The 14,006-nt window shown below is 36.5% G+C and overlaps 1 protein-coding gene and 1 non-coding gene across 2 annotated transcripts; both read right to left on the reverse strand.

The window, feature by feature from the left end:
• Nucleotides 1-446: 446 nt before the first annotated feature.
• TRNAA-CGC lies at nt 447-519 on the reverse strand. Its single transcript has one exon. It is a non-coding gene; the product is annotated as a tRNA-Ala (tRNA).
• A 405-nt stretch (nt 520-924) lies between these two features.
• On the reverse strand, nt 925-5,681 carry LOC120181587 (nucleobase-ascorbate transporter 11-like). The gene is made up of 10 exons (XM_039186679.1): nt 4,970-5,681; nt 4,207-4,304; nt 3,944-4,114; nt 3,563-3,663; nt 3,186-3,321; nt 3,025-3,075; nt 2,551-2,838; nt 2,042-2,276; nt 1,483-1,763; nt 925-1,383 (listed from the first exon to the last, which is right to left on the reverse strand). The coding sequence occupies exons 1-10, from the start codon at nt 5,598-5,600 to the stop codon at nt 1,162-1,164; spliced, it is 2,214 nt and encodes a 737-aa protein (XP_039042610.1). The 5' UTR covers nt 5,601-5,681; the 3' UTR covers nt 925-1,161.
• Nucleotides 5,682-14,006: the final 8,325 nt, after the last annotated feature.

Consider the following 14,006-nt stretch of genomic DNA (forward strand, 5'->3'; position numbering starts at 1 on the left):
ACATGTACGTCCGACACTAATTTTAGATGCGAAAATTCAAAGGAAAAGAAATGAAATTCCTTGACGTTTGTTGATAAATTCCTTGACGTGAGTTTTTTTCTTCAGGTTTTCAGCTTCCTATTATTTAATTGGATTGTAAATAAATTATATTTAGGGTCTGTTTCGACACCACAATCTTATTGTATAAAAAAATATAATTACTAATTCTTTGTAGTTATTTATGTAATGTTTGTACAAATTGTAATTATATATATTTAAATTATAGAACAATCTTAATTGTTATGAAAAGCTAATCACAAATCTTAAAATCATTCTCTTAACATTTAAAAATTAAAGTATTTAAAAATGATAAAAAAATATTAAAGTAATTAAAACTTTTGTTGACTGACACTTATTTCTGTTTACATTGCAAACGCTGAGGCTAGACAACAAACTAAAAGCTGATTTGGAGGTGCGGGGAATCGAACCCCGTGCCTCTCGCATGCGAAGCGAGCGCTCTACCATATGAGCTACACCCCCTGTTGAAATTGTAACTATTAATATTTATAATATTTATAAAATCTATAAATATAGATATAATTCTTAATTCATTAGAGTAGCTATCATCATTCTCTTTCGAGTGAAGTAGAAAGTTAATTTTCTAGTTATCGTATGATGATCCCCAATTAGCAAATCTGTTTTCACATCAACTTCCGATTCTGAACAGTTGGAGATTTTATTGATCCAGGGCGGGGCTGATCGAAGTTGCAATCAACATATATCAGCTATAGTAACGACATCCGGCAAATCTCGGATTCGAGTTCGACTTGGGATACCCCTTCACCTATCTCAAGTTGTGGCCTCTGTATTTGGATTTTTTCGTATTCCTTATCGATCTTTCGACTACCAAGCAATCGAGACGAAAACAAACGAATGACAAACTGGTTATCGAACAAACTACCTTCCAAACCTTTCAAATGGAAAATCAGTTACAAAGATGTTATTACTAATTCTACTATTACGACTTTCATGTTGCAAAAGAATCATCATGTATTTCTTCTAGCCCACTCACTGACCCGAACCATCGTCGAGATCACTTATGCGCGATATCGAGAAACTTACTTCTAGTCCCCGACCAGGATGGAACTTCTAGTTGAGTCACGAGCTGCCTTGTGCCAAATATTACGTACGCAAACATCTCGAACAACAACAAAGGGAGGCAAATTTTCCAGGCAGGGAGTAATCTGATTGCAATAATGGATCGGTCACAACATCTTCAGGACGTGACCAAATGTACACCCCACGTTCTTGCCGGCTGCCCGGGACAGTGTTGTCGAGTATAAATGCTACCAAGAATGTAACCACCATGCTCATGGACATTAGTGCATTTACAGCGAAATCAAGCTGACACATTCATAAAACAAGTGTGAAATAGGGGATAAGCGTGTATACATCTTTGTATCACCTAGATTCGGGGAAAAAATATACACATCGCGAACTTACTTGTTCACTAGTGGTGTGGACTGGTCCATCGGATGCAGCTGAATATGGAACGAAATAACTTGGCAGCATCAAACTCGACATGGGTTGGTACTGTTGGAAATAAGCAGGAATGGACAAACCGAGTAACAAAGACACCCCGACTATCGTCATGTTCCTAAAACTTGCTGTTTGAGTGTATTGCAAGGTTGAGAGGCCGACGGCCACAACAAGGGCCCACATGAAGCACAAAATCGCAGCAGCCAAGGACAGTGGTATCGAAGCAAGAATTGCACCGACTTTTCCTGTTATACACAAGTCAAGTAGTCAACATAATATTGACCTCATACATGTACGAATACGATAAACTAGATAAATTATCGAGCAGACATATTGAATACATAGGCAACCCCATGGATACCATATACAAAATTCCATACAGGTATCGAGCAGTAAGATCAGAATGGGGGAAATATGATTTAGTACACCCGAAATCATATTCATATCCCTGGAAGAACGTTCTATCATCTATCTACCGTGCACCAAGAAGCTTTTTCCAGCCAAAATTGATTTCCGACTTTACCTACAAATGAGAAGAGGATCAAGAAAAGTGCTCCGAATACCACAGCTCTTCGGCTGGCCATCTTTGTTATATTTATTGTATGAGTATTTTCTGTCAAAGTTGTTGAGCCGGTACCCGAACCCCAAATTCCAGCCAGCAGGCTACAGAAACCTTCCAATGCAATGCCTCTGCTCACTACTCCAGGAGTTGGAGGCTTCAAACTGACTAGTAAAGAAGCAGAGTGATATGTTCCGACCTGCATGTTCACTCACAAGCATCAATGTTGGGGCCATTACAATTATCTTCCTGTTCAGTAACAGATATTAAGAGTTAACACACATTCAACTTCGAAAAACCAGTTTTGCTGCTTCGTTTCCTTGTTGTTGCTTTTTCTACACGTGACTATTTAGCATTTCATAAATAGAACCATGTTCGAAAATACTAGAGGGTAATTTTTTTTTCCAAAATCAAATATTTCCATCACAGCGTCCATTTGATACCGATATTTTGGAGCATTATAGACTACTGACCGAATCCACTGATGCAACAAGTGACACAATGATCATAATCAAAGACGTCCGGACATGGAAGATAGGGACACCCCACTGTAAAGGGTACGGAATTCTAAGCCAAGCAGCAGCTCTCCATGCATTCGAAACATCAGCTCTGCAATGCTTCATGGTATATGCATGTTTTTTACACTCGTCAAGTAAAATGTTTGAACTCGGAATGTCAGGGCTGCAATCTTTGTAATCATAAGCTCCTCCCGCTGTCAGAAGAAATGCATATATCCATGTAAGCATAACACTCAGAGGAACCTGCAGTGATCGAACAATGACACGGTGATCGATTAACAATATCTCTACCAAAAACAAAGAAACTACCATTTACCTGGACAAACCAAAATATATAATTCAGTAAAGGAGAGAGGTATACTTTTTAAAAACAAAATTGAAATAAAGTTTTAGAAAGAATAAACAAGATGGAAAGGTGAGAGTACGTACTGCATATATTCTGAAAAATCGATGCCCAAAAATGGATACTCCTCGAAGATACTAGAAAAAAAGTATGCATCCTTAAGAGGGGTAATAAAAATCAAACTATCAACTCTATTTATGTGCTCGGTAGCTACATAGTATTCAACTTTGCTAAATAAATTACTCACAAGGGTGCATGTAAGAACCAACAATATCAATGGAACACTGACTTCTACACAACTACCAGCTTGTGGAAAACCGTAGCTGAAGAATGCTAAACCGACAGCGGCAACAGTTGGGGCAACCACAACTGGGTTAATCAATCTACAAAACAAAAACAGTGTCAAATCCATAGACGATTCCAAGTCCTATTAATATACTAGATGGTGTACATATGCTTGTTTCTCATGATAATGATAGTTCATTTTCAAGTACCAAAATCTTGCCTGGTCGAATAAGATTGTAGAAACATTTGGAGATAAGAATATTATGAACCATTAAATTCCTTTTATTTTAGCACAAAATTGCACATTGAGCGTAAATGAAAATTTCAAGATAGAATTACCTCAGTAAAAGTGACATCAAACTACTGAATCCCAAGATACTTTGGAATACTGAACCGACAATTATAGCTCCTTGCAACTCTCTCATTATGTGCCTGAATTTCTACAGTATTTAAAAAAAAAGTATTATTGAAAACTAGAATAAGATGCTATTGCATGAACACTAGATTAAGTTTGTATGTCATGAGCTAAAGATGATCTCAATTCGTCTCACCAAATTAGAATTGGAAGCAAATTTTTGATGAAAATAAGGAGACCATATTTAATAAATTGATCAAACTTTGGAGCATCAAAGCCATTTACAGCCAAGATAAAACTTTATAAATAAAAATGAAGGGGGACTAACTGAAGATACAACACTCATTTTCTTTTGCATAACTTACATGTTCAGAGAGGTTTCTATAATCTCGAGCATTGATGATAACTAGTGCTGGTGCCAGATAGATGAACGAACTACCTTGAACTAATGGAAGCCGGGTACCAAAGTAGGAGTGCAGAATTGTACTAATGCCAGAAATTAGCAGCATTGTAGAAATCACAGTGGCAGTATCTTTCTGCATCGCATATCAGAAATATCATGGAATTTCATATTCCAAATCTCTTAAGATGTCAAGTAATCAATACTTCTATGGGTAAAGAAGCTTACATCTGTTCCGCCCATGGCTGGTACCATAACCGATGGAATAAATATAAGTGAGCCCGCCAATGATAAAAAGTGCTGCAGGCCGTAATATATTAGTGCTCCTGTAAAAATTGATAATCAGATGAGAATCAGTAGGATTCAGTGGCAACTACAACATTCAATTACACTGTAACCATGGAAAACAATTCATGAACCATGATATTCGTTTTTAAGTATTTGGTAACTACTTAAAAATTAACGATTTATGTCCTTCCCTTTGGTTAAAGCCTCAAATACATCCCCATAATAAAAATAAGAACCATGTTCGAATTGGAAATTTCATATAAATGTTCGACAATATCCAAAGCTGAACATGCATCGATAAGTCACCTTTCATGCTTTTCAAATGATAAGCATAAACTAAACAAAAAAACTATCGAAGTTAGAACATGAAGCCTAGAAAAATCCGAACTCTCCATCTGTATCGAGAAATTTCCTACAAGTAGAAAAACTTGAACAATTTTGTTTCTTTAAATACACACAAAGCCAAGCAACAAGAGACATAATCACCATATCAGCTTCAGCTTCTAGATATTGGAAAACTCAAATTCTGTGATTTCATTAACTAACATTGCATCTACATGGAAAGAAATCTAAAGTAAATAACAGTTTAACTCGACACTAGCTAAGAAAACAGAGTTCAACGCATCATCAACAATGAACATAAACAAAAAATAAAACAAAAGCAAGCACAAACAAAACAAAAGGTGAAGTAAAGGAAACTAACCAAAACCCGGATTATCTCTCAACCCGACCTTCAACCCGGGATGATTACCATTCCAGCCTTCATGGCCCTGCTCTTCAGCTCCTGGAAACATCCCAGTTTCCACATCCCTTTCACCCTTTTCTCCCTCATTCTTCTCTTCAACTACTGGTGTAACACTTGCAACTCCATTCCCATTTCCATTTAACCCAGGTTTCCTTTCCTCAACTTTCTCTCCCAAACCATTATTCCCATTCTCATCTGCAACTGCCCTCCTTCCTTGCCTGGATCCCGATCCGAACCCAGGATCCATTTCGATTTCAGTTCCTATATTGAGTCTACTCCGGCCCAATACCGTGTCAGTCTCGGTTTTTGGAGATGACCTACCTGCTCTATGATCACGGCCACTCCTTTCAACATTAGACACAGTGGAACTGTCGAATCTTTCAGTGGAACTAGCGGTGCCGGTTTCTCCAGATAAGTGAGACACAAAGCCGGTTCTTTTAGCCCAAGATCTCAACTCCCTTGGGTTATGGTTTTGATCTCTTTTAGGCACAAAAGGTTCAATCTTTGGCAACATTGAACCGAGCTTGCCTCCTCTTCCATTTGAAGTCTCCGACTTTTCTAGTGAATCTGCGTTGGACTTTTTTCCCATTTCAGCTTCTTCTCAAATGGGTACCAATTGTTTTCCTGGGAAGCGAATGACTAATAAAAAAACAACTAAAAAAACTACTTAAAACCAACAACCCAGAGGAAATGTACGAACTAAGTAAAGGTAGATCGGTGAAGGAAAAGGTGAGAAATTTCAGAAGAAATTATACGGTTTGATTTGTTTTATATTGAGTAAATTGGTTTGAAGAGTGAGAGAATTCATCTTCTTTTTCGTTTTCTTTCTTCCTCATGGCCATAGAGGCCAGTCGCTATCATTAGAAGTGCGTTGGAAATTACCAAGCTGCCACTGTAACGGCAAAATGAGAATCAAGCCCCTTGAAATTGAATACACTCCTGTCTGTGTTTGTCCTCTTATGTCTATTTCTTTCTCTTTCAATTAATATCCAGAATAAATGGACTTTTCAGACATGAAATCCAACCAAAATAAATAAAAATATGTGAATTTCTTAGTTTCTAATAAAAATAAAAACTTGGATTAGTTTTCACTCATTATCTAATAAGCGAGAATCTACTTTAAAATTACATCATCAATCAATGTATATCTCAAAACATAATAAATGTCGAAACGATTTTTTTTAAAAAATGTGAAAGAAATGTGAGATTTTGAAAATCACATTAATTCTTAATTATCTCTTTTATTTTAAAATATATACGATTTAAAAGACCTCTCGTTTCGAAAATTTTTGAATTTATTTTACGATCGAAAAATACGGTTCGAAGAGTCGCCACCAATCTTTGATTAGGGTGTAATTGGGCACCCAAAAATACTGTCATTTTAAATAAAAATTAATTTTAATTAAAACAACAAATTGAGGTATGCGTTACCAAAATCCGAGTTCGGGAGTCGGTTACGTGTGGGGAAGGATTAACACCCCCATAACGCCCTAAATCGGTACCTAGTCGATTAATTAACGTCTTTGCAATGAACTTTACAAATTCGAATTTATTTTTATTTTTGATCCCATAAAATAAAAATGTAAATTTAAAACATTCAAAAACACTCAAACAAATTAAATTAAAATTACCAAGTCGTTTTAGAAAGATAAAGAATGTTTGATTATTTACAAATATCGAGACCAGATCTTAAAGATATAACAACCTTTTCTCGATATATTTAAATAAACGAACATTTCTTTTTCTCTCGTTCTCAAATTTTAGGTGACGAATCAATTTTTTTGTTTCACTTTCGGGATACACTTTTATTTTAAAATCATTAAAAGTGGACCTCAAATCAGTTATGACTGCCCACTTAAAACAATTTTAAATTAAAAATATATTACCCTTAATCCAATTATGAATATGTCAAGTTATGCAAGTGAGGCTATCATGCATATTATGCAAAATAATGTCATGTAAAAACTAATTAAATAATATCCTATATTCAAATGAACACCTAAGTCTAAAATAAAGTATGGTGATATGGTATATACATGCATACAACGACATTGGCATGCATTAGCATAAAACAATATATACAATAAAACATACTATTAGTAACTCGATTTCATATTCAAAATTACCATGAATGACCAGAATAAAATAAAATTAAACTAAGCATGCAAAGTATGAATTAACCATTAAATTAAAAAAAAACATGCTAAGTGACTAAATTGTCAAACAACCAAAATTACAAATTACATTTCAAAAATAAAACATAAAAACATTTCAGGACTAACATGAAAAGTGTTTATAAATATGAAGACCAAATTAAGAAGGCGCAAAAGATTCGTTCAAGGACCAAAATAAAAGTTTCGTAAATTACACAACCAATGTAAAAACAGTGCAAAAATGGCCCTAACATGATTCTGGGCTAAGATATAAAATGCTTAAAATTAAGATACGAAATCAAAAACCCAATAAAATTCAATTTAAGGACCATAAAGAAGCAGGCCGAAAACCGAATGACCTATCACGCAATTAACCCACTATCCTAGAACACAGAAGGTTCCAGCCTGATGAAACACCGCCGTTTTGGACCTGGCTAAACGACGCCGTTTGGACGTTCTGATATATGGGATTTTAGGGTAACACTTCTAAGCCTAAATCATTCTCATCCTCTCCTAACATTCCCCAACGCCATTCTCTCTACCCATTTCCCCTCTACCTTCTTCTTCTACTTCTCTCCCTCAACACGACCGTGGCCCTTAACTCTTAATCTCGACCACTATAAACGGTGGTCCAATGACCTAAACCAATGATCCCGAACCCCTCACAGCTCTTGCCTCACCTTGCTAACCTCCAATCTAAAGTCTAAAATGCAAAAAACAAACTCTTTACAGACACAAATTGGCATTTCGACTTCACTCTCTCTTCAACGCCGTTCTCACCAACCCTCTTCATCTTTCGACCTCTAAGGCTTTCTACGCACCAGACGAACGCTGCTCAACCAACGGGTAAGGTAATAACAATAACTCATCTTCTCTATCTCTGCTTTGGTTTCAAAAAAATGTGAAGAAAAGTTGTCTATGGTCCGAAAGAAAATAAAAAAACTTTAGAAACTTTTGATGCTTGCACTACTTCACATGGATTTTGTTTTTTAAAAGAATATTGTTTAACTTCCTCTAATTGTAACACAACACAAATGCACACGAAAAGAGATATATATATATATAGAGAGAGAAAAACCGAAAAAGAATACCTCGAAATTCCTCGTATTTCTTTTGCTTTCTCTTGTTTCGAATTATGAAGTTACACTATCGTTTCTCTTTGTATTCTTTTATAGTGTAAAATTGTTAATGACTAGTAGGGTTCTCAGCTGATAGTCCCTGATTATTGCTTCCCTCGTTTCTAGTTGCCTTCTTCCTTTATTTCTGTGTTTTTTGTTCGTTTTCTTTTCAATGGTTATCTGATTCTTTTTTTCTCTCTGTATTTGGTCGTTTTTTGTGTTGATTGTGTTGCTCTCCCTTTTGTTTCTGGACCCCCTTTCTTTGTTCTCGTGTCCCCTCTTTTAGCAATGATAATGGTCAATAAACCCCCACTTACAAAACAGTTTACTAATACAGTTTTCCTAATTAATTAAAAAACTGACCCGATAATTGCTTTTAGTCTTCTAGGGAGTATTCACGTGGACTTGAGTTGGGCCTTCAATTGCTCAGCTTTGGGTATGCTCCGATCTGTCCCCGGACAAAACCGAGCATCTACAGCTGCCCCTCTTTGCTCATTGTCGTGTAACGAGAATAGGGCAAAGATCAAAAGATGATCGAATTTGTCTGGTCATGAGAACTTCAAAAAATTAAACCACTCACTGTTACGTCGGGATAAATGAGACTTGAAAAATCTTCAAATGACGAGCCTGCTCCCTATTCCTTCAGGAAGTATAAGACTCGAACAATCTTCATAAAATGTGTATGCTCTCTATTCATTCAGAGAGTATAAGACTCAAATAATCTTCAACAAACGGGTCTGCTCCCTATTCCTTCAAAGAGTATAAGACTCGATCTTCAATAAACGTGTCTGCTCTCTATTCATTCAGAGAGTATAAGACTTGAACAATCTTCCATAAAACGGGTCTGCTCTCTATTTCTTCAGAGAGTATAGAACTCGAAAAATCTTCAATAAACAGGTACGCTCCTTATTCTTTCAGAGAGTATAGGACTCAATCTTTAACAAACGTGTCCGCTCCTTATTCCTTCAGAGAGTATAGGACTCGATCTTCATAAAATGAGTTTGCTTCACTAATCTTCCGTGAAGGCTTACAGATGGTTTGCTTCACTACTCTTTCATGAAGGCTTAAGATTGACTTATTCCGAAGGTCCAACCTGAAAATCAAACATTACCAATCATTAATGTATGTTTGAAAATATTATATTCAAAAATTTAGAATTTGATAAAATTTCTAAAAATCCATCTCCATCGCGAAAACTTGTCTGGAAACTATTGGATATGTGAATCTGCTTTGGCTCAGTTTTCGTATAAACATCATTCTTTTCAAAATCTCCAAACCAGTTATGTTCATCTCGATGCTTCAATATCTTCAACTATCCCTGGAAAACCTGTAACTGCTTAAGTCATCATGCAATTATGAATGTTATGATCCTAATCATGCCTAAAATGTATACAATTATGCAATTCAGTGTGTTTTCTTCTTCGAAGGAACTCTATCTCCTTTTGATCTCGATAAAACTCGGTTTCATCTTGGGTACAGAACATTTGACCAATTCACCCCAGTTAACAATCTCAATTCCGTATCTCTCGGCTTAACAGAACCTTGACTCTTTCCTTTCTTGAAACCCGCCAGTACCCATGACCAACTTCTTGACCGATGACAATCTCTTTGGGTCTTCTTATCATGGTTGAGATTTTCTAAGAATTCCAAGGTTTTAGCTTCCCATAGCCACACAAGCTTATATGTTTAAACCATTGTCAACTTCAAAATACATGTATTTTCCAAAACCTTTTGCACAATAGTATAAAATGATCTCATGTACTTCAAGTTAAGCTATATGTTTTAACTTTTCAAAATAAGATGCTTACAAAAGGGAAACGAACAAGGAAAGACATCTCTTTATTTATATAAATACAGAGAATTTTAGGCAATTAAATGGCAAACTTTTAACTGGAAACAGTAAAAGAACAAAAGAGTAGGCGTCTTCAAATATCAATAATGCAAATGCTTTTGAACCGGCACGTCGTTAGAATGTCTCGAGTGTAGCTTCTGTCAAAAAGATCTCCAAAATTATGATGCTTAAGAGTATGAAGCTACTTCTAAACTCCCAAATCTCTATCATTGGATGCCCTAAACCAGTATTGAATCTCATGTGCATTCAATTTCTCTTGGTTATTTCAATCGAGACACATTAATCTTTAGTCTCGTCCCTGATCACCAACTGTCATTGTTACTATCCATATTAGAAGCTCTTTCCACTTCCAAAATTGATTCAGAACCTCCACCATGCACGAATTCTGAATTTCAAACTCAACTCAAGTCGCCCTTTGCGGGTTTTCAACTTGAGACCTCCTTTGGTTTCAAGACGCCCTTTTTCGGATTTTCATCTTGAACCCTTCCTTTATTTCTTTTTCTTTTTCTTTTTTCTTCTTTTTTCATTTTTCATTTTTCATTTTTTATTTTTTCATTTTTCATTTTTCATTCATTATTATTATTTTTTTCATTATTATTTTCTCTTTTTTTTTCTTTTTTTTCATTTTTCTTCAAGCGAAATATCTCTTAACAGCGTCAGAATTCACTGGATAGGGTAATTCTAATCCATCCATTTCATTTAAGACTAGAGCTCCCCCAGAAAAGGCTTTCTTGACAACATAAGGTCCTTCCATTTTGGGCATCCATTTTCCTCTGAAATCCTTCTGAAAAGACAAAATCCTTTTAAGCACCAAATCTCCCTCATGGAATTCTCGAAGGCGAACTTTCTTACCATGTGCCCGTATCATACGTTTTTAGTACATCTGACCATGACAAATAGCTTTCAATCTCTTTTTATTCAATTAAATTTAATTGGTCATACCTAGCATGTACCAATTCTGCCTCATTGAGCTTCACCTCTGACAAAATCCGAAGTGAAGGAATTTCCACCTCAATAGGTAAGACAGCTTCCATCCCATAAACCAAAGAAAATGGAGTTACCCCAGTTGAAGTCCGTACTGAAGTTCGATAAGCAAACAGAGCAAAGGGCAACTTCTCATGCCAGTCCTTATAGGTCTCAGTCATATTCTCTATGAGCCTTTTGATGTTTTTATTAGCCGCCTCTACTGCCCCATTCATCTTTGGGCGACAAGTGGTGGAATTATGATGCTTTATTTTGAACTGTTTACGACCGAGTCCATCATCTTATTGTTTAAATTCAACGCATTATCGGAGATAATCCTCTCTGGTAAACCATATCTACAAATGATCTCCTTCTTTAAGAATTTGCATATTGTAGACTGGGTAACATTTGCGTAAGAAGCTGCTTCTACCCACTTGGTGAAGTAATCTATGGCTACCAGGATGAAACGATGACCATTTGAAGCTTTGGGCGAAATTTGTCCAATAACATCCATGCCCCACATTGAGAATGGCCACGGAGCTGTCATTACATGCAAAGGATGAGGAGGAGTATGTATCTTATCTCCATAAATCTGAAATTTGTGACATTTTCGGGCATAATTGATACAGTCTGTTTCCATAGTTGACCAATAATACCCAAATCTCATAATTTGTCTAGCCATAACATGCCCATTAGCATGTGTACCACATATTCCTTCATGCACTTCTTCAAGAATCAACTTGGCTTCTTTCGTGTCCACACATCTTAACAATACCTGATCCAGACTTTTCTTGTATAGAGTCTCACCATCAAGCACATACCCTGATGACATTCTTTTAATGGTTCTCTTATCATTCTCAATCGCATGTTCTGAATAACTCTGATACCTTATATATTGCAAGATATCATAATACCAAGGGTTTCCATCTTCTTCTTCTTCAATATTAAAACAATGGGCTGGATACTCATAAGCCTTCATTTTAAAGGGCATCATATTTAAATGCTCGCTCATCTTAAATGTTGCTGCCAGTGTGGCTAAGGCATCTGCCATTTGATTCTCTTCTCTGGGGAGGTAATTGAAAGTTACTTCTTCAAATTCTTCAACAAGTTCCATAACCAACTTACGGTATTCTACAAGCTTCGGATCTTTTGTCTCCCATTCTCCCCTGAGTTGGTATATTATCAAAGCTGAATCCCCATACACCTTGAGCATTTTTATTTTGTGATCAACGACAGCTCTAAGACCCAGAACACAAGCTTCATACTCGGACATATTGTTTGTACAATCAAAATTAAGCCCGACTGGTGAAAGGATAATGCTCTCCCTCTGGTGAGACCAAAATTGCCCCGATTCCATGTCCCATGGAATTTGAAGCACTATCGAAGTTCAACTTCCAATATTTGCTAGTGGATGCAACTACTTCTTCTACCGAAATAGCCATTAAATCTTCATCTGGGAAATCAAAGCTCAACGACTCATATTCTTCCGAAGACATGCTTGCAATGAATTCCGCTATAGCACTTCATTTAATTGTCGTCTGGTTTACATACTGGATGTCAAACTCGGACAATAGGATCTGCCAACGAGCTAATCTTCCAGATAATGCAGGCACACCCATTAGATATTTCAAGGGATCAAGCTTGGATATAAGCTAAGTAGTATGATACAACATATATTGTCTAAGCCTTTGGGTAGCCCATACTAAAGCGTAACACAACTTTTCAATGGGTGAGTATCTAGTCTCACATTCAATGAACTTCTTGCTGAGATAATATATAGCCCTTTCTTTCTTCTCAGTTTGGTCACGTTGCCCCAGCACACACCCCATTGAATTTTCATAAACTGACAAATAAAGAATCAATGGTTTGCCTGAGATGGGTGGCGCTAAGATTGGAGTGCTCGACAAATATCTTTTCACTGCTTCAAAAGCTCTTTGACAATCCTCACTCCATTCCCCTGAGTTATTCTTGCGAAGAAGGCGGAATATGGGATCACACTTTTCCGTCAGCTGTGAAATAAACCGAGCTATATAATTCAATCTCCCCAAAAATCCTCTGACTTCTTTTTGTGTTCGTGGGGGTGGCAAGTCTTGAATAGCCTTTACTTTATCTGGGTCTATTTAAATTCCTTTTTGGCTTACTATGAATCCCAACAACTTCCCAGATGTCACCCCAAAAGTACATTTATTTGGGTTGAGTTTTAGCTGGCATCTTCTTAGTCTTTTAAAAAGCTTTTTCAAATTCCCAATATGTTCTTCCTCTGTCTTAGCTTTCACAATCATATCATCGACATAAACTTCTATCTCTTTATGCATCATGTCGTGAAATAACGTCACCATGGCCCTTTGATATGTTGCCCATGCGTTCTTCAATTCAAACGGCATTACTTTATAACAAAACGTTCCCCACATAGTAACGAACGTTGTTTTTTCCATATCTTCAGGGTTTATCTTAATTTGATTGTAGCCAGAGAAACCATCCATAAAAGAGAACAAAGAATTTACAGCAGTATTATCCACTAGTGTGTCTATATGTGGCAAAGGAAAATTATCTTTTGGACTGGCTCGGTTGAGTTCTCTATAGTCGACACACATTCAAACTTTCCCATCCTTCTTTGGTACTGGGACAATATTCGCCACCCATTTAGGATATTTAGCCACATTAAGAAATCCGGCATCAAATTGTTTCTTCACTTCCTCTTTAATCTTGAGCAGCATCTCGGGTCTCATTCTTCTCATTTTTTTTGTACCGGTTTACATTCAGGCTTTATTGGCAGTTTGTGAACAACCAATTCTGTATCTAAACCCGACATATCTTCGTATGACCAAGCAAACACATCTTTGTATTCTCGAAGCAATTCTATCAGATCATGTCGACCTCCAACTGACAGAGTGGTACCAATCTTTACT

This window comes from Hibiscus syriacus, unplaced genomic scaffold (assembly GCF_006381635.1).
Source record: "Hibiscus syriacus cultivar Baekdansim isolate YM2019G1 unplaced genomic scaffold, ASM638163v2 tig00112530_pilon, whole genome shotgun sequence".
Classification (NCBI taxonomy): Eukaryota; Viridiplantae; Streptophyta; class Magnoliopsida; order Malvales; family Malvaceae; genus Hibiscus; species Hibiscus syriacus.